The 2961-nt window shown below is 43.7% G+C and overlaps 1 protein-coding gene across 1 annotated transcript; it reads left to right on the forward strand.

Moving 5' to 3' along the window:
* Positions 1-1448: 1448 nt before the first annotated feature.
* LOC110944022 lies at positions 1449-2585 on the forward strand. Its single transcript, XM_022185748.1, has one exon. The coding sequence runs from the start codon at positions 1449-1451 to the stop codon at positions 2583-2585; it is 1137 nt and encodes a 378-aa protein (XP_022041440.1).
* The last annotated feature ends 376 nt before the right edge of the window (positions 2586-2961 follow it).

The following is a 2961-nucleotide window of genomic DNA, read 5'->3' on the forward strand; positions in this document are numbered from 1 at the left end:
AGTATTAAGTTAATATATATTGTTTAACAATTATTCCAAAATGTAATAAATATAATTTAAGTTAAAATATTAATTATTTTGACAACAGTTATATAACTTGGGATAATATCGAAGGTGTAAAAGAAACGTAACTCAGAAACATTAATACTAAAACAAGGCGCAGCCTGTTCGTCTAATAGACATTAGTACGTTGTAGGTAGTCGTGTTCACCGGAGAAGTTCGAGTTACGATTGTTGAAGACGCAAGACTGTGAGTTTCATGTCCCCCTTTTCTTTTAACTATTTTCAGTTTTACAACTTCGGGGGTGAAATATATGTTACAACTGTTTATAAACGTTTTATACATGGTATGGTTAGCTAAGGAAGGGTACTACTTGATCATGTGAGTGGTGGGTACAACACTTAAGGCCATTAATCCTCGTTGTAGGACCGAGGGACATGAGTGATAGATCTATTTGGGTGTAGCGAGCCCACACCCATGCGGACCAGGGTGGCCCATGTGGTGACTATGTCTTATTCCCGGAGACAAATCTGCTAGGTTTGAGTTTTCCTGCATCACTTCACACATATCAATGGCCTTGCAAACCATTGGTGATCTGTTTTCCTTGTTGCTTTCATACCAGGACTTACATACATACAGACATACTTTCAAAGGTTTACTCATACACACAAACAAACACATGAACTCGCTCAACTTTTGTTGATGTTTTCAAAATACATGTATTTCAGGGAACTAGTAAGTGGATCTGGCGGGCATTGGAAGTTTTATGCTGCTTTAGGAATAAAGGTGTCATCCATGGTCCTTGGGTTTGGTCAGTGTGTCTTATTCCTGGACAAGACACGTCTTCCAAACCTTGGTTCTATTTAATATCATTTGATGAGTCCTTAGTGAACTCATAAACAATTTGAATGGTTTGTAAAACATGAATTTGAAGTCTACGTTTTAAGACAATGTCATTATGTTTAAACTTATTTATTGGATAACAAATTTATGGTTTTATCATATAGTTGTTGTTATGATTGAATGCAATGGTATTAAGAAGGTCACACCATAATCACGCTTCCGCAAAAGTCAGGGTGTGACAGCTTGGTATCAGAGCTTCGGTTGTAGCGAACTAGGATTCTTTCTCGAGTCTAGACTACAATCATTAGGGCTCTCACGAAAATGTTTTTACAAACATGTTTTCATTGCATACACGAAACGCCCAGATCCAGGAAACAAACATTTTTACAAACAAAAGACGCGAAACACATTTCAAAGTTATGTTTATGGTTCAGTTTCAGAAACTGGGAGGTTTAATCTGAGAGACTAGGAGGTTTAGTTTGGGAGACTAAGTGGGTAGTCTGGGGAGACTTGGACGGATACGTGATTACATTGTTATTACTTACATGCTTAATAATGATTGTTGATACATGTGCATATGTTGTGATTGTATTGTTACAGACACTATGTCTTCATCTGAGAGTGGACTATCCGATATTGTCGACCCCATGGCCATGGTCTCTGACGACGAGATCATCCCAGAGCCAGAGATTTTAACCTCCGACATTGAGAGTGACCCGGAGATGATGTCAGACGACGATGACGATTTCCAGCCTTTTGCACTACCCGACTTTGGCGACGATGTACCGCATGCTGATGGTTTACCCGACGAGGATCCCTTTCTTATTCCTATTCCTGACCAGGACCATCTCATCCTCGGACATCCCGATGGTGAGCATGTCGTGGCTCCGATCCTCGCCCCTTTGCCTCTTGCGGCCTTTCCTTTCGAAGATTTGCCTTTTGATGACGTGTCTGATGATGATGTCGATCTTTTTATTGATGGTCCCCTTGATGATGCCCTGGGTGATGGAGTTGTAGCTGAGGATGCCATTGTTGTGCCACTCATTGAGGTTCCTGTTATTGAGGTTTCCTCTGATCATTCTGTTCCAAATTCTTTCGAGTCTATATCATCCTCCACTTTGCATGCATTGGGATTGCAGCATTACCCCACTGATTCTGATACTGACACGGCCCTGTCTGTCGCACCTACTCCTCCACATGACTTTGATCTTGACCTTGAGCTAGACATTGCCCCTGACGATCAGCCTGTTGATGCACCCACTGACCCTAAGCTGATACCTGCAGATCCTGAGCCGATGCCAGCACCCGAGCCTTTACCTGATCATGATCGTGTACCATTTGGCATACCTATTGTTGCACCACTTGTACCAGACCTAATTCCTGCACCCGCTGACCCTGCTGCTTTTGCCGGTCAAGTAGACCCCCGATACGCTTTCACCAGCAATGGGTGGATAGATGTTGATGATGTACCCCCTTTTGTTGAGCCCGTTACTCCCCCACATGCACCTGCACCTGTTGATGTTGCCCTTTTTCACCCGATTGTGTCCGATGTTCACCGCACCGACCTACCTGTCACATTCTTGCAGGACATTCCCGCACCCCGTCCAGGGGAAGGACCGTCTAGCCAGCAGCCTAGCCACATTCCACACGTGTCAGCATCTTTTCCTCACATACCTCAGTATACACCTACTGCTCATTTTACCCTTCATTGCCAGGGGAGCCACTCATATGGTTTCCTGTGAACACTATGCCAGTTTCTGATCCTTACCATCCCTCACACTTTATTGGTTATGCAAGGGATGAGCTACTTTTGTCATTGCAGCTTCAGCAGGAGATCCTGTGTCGTAGAGTTATGGAGCTTGAGAGGATTCCACGTTCTCCACCTTATTCATGTCCGTCACCTTTTGCGACTCCACCTGCTCCTCTTTTGCCTTGTCCAGATTGATGTTCAATTTCTCACTATGGAGCAGCAGATCAGTTATCTGTTGCGTCGCGTTTATGATCTTGAGGAGGAGCTCGCGCATGTGCACAACTTTCTTTTTTGTTCCTCCACCACCTCCTCCTCCTCCACCGCCATCAGCATAGCCGGTTTTTGGTTTTATGTAGGTAGCTTGCTTT

Source organism: Helianthus annuus, chromosome 7, assembly GCF_002127325.2.
Source record: "Helianthus annuus cultivar XRQ/B chromosome 7, HanXRQr2.0-SUNRISE, whole genome shotgun sequence".
Taxonomy (NCBI): domain Eukaryota; kingdom Viridiplantae; phylum Streptophyta; class Magnoliopsida; order Asterales; family Asteraceae; genus Helianthus; species Helianthus annuus.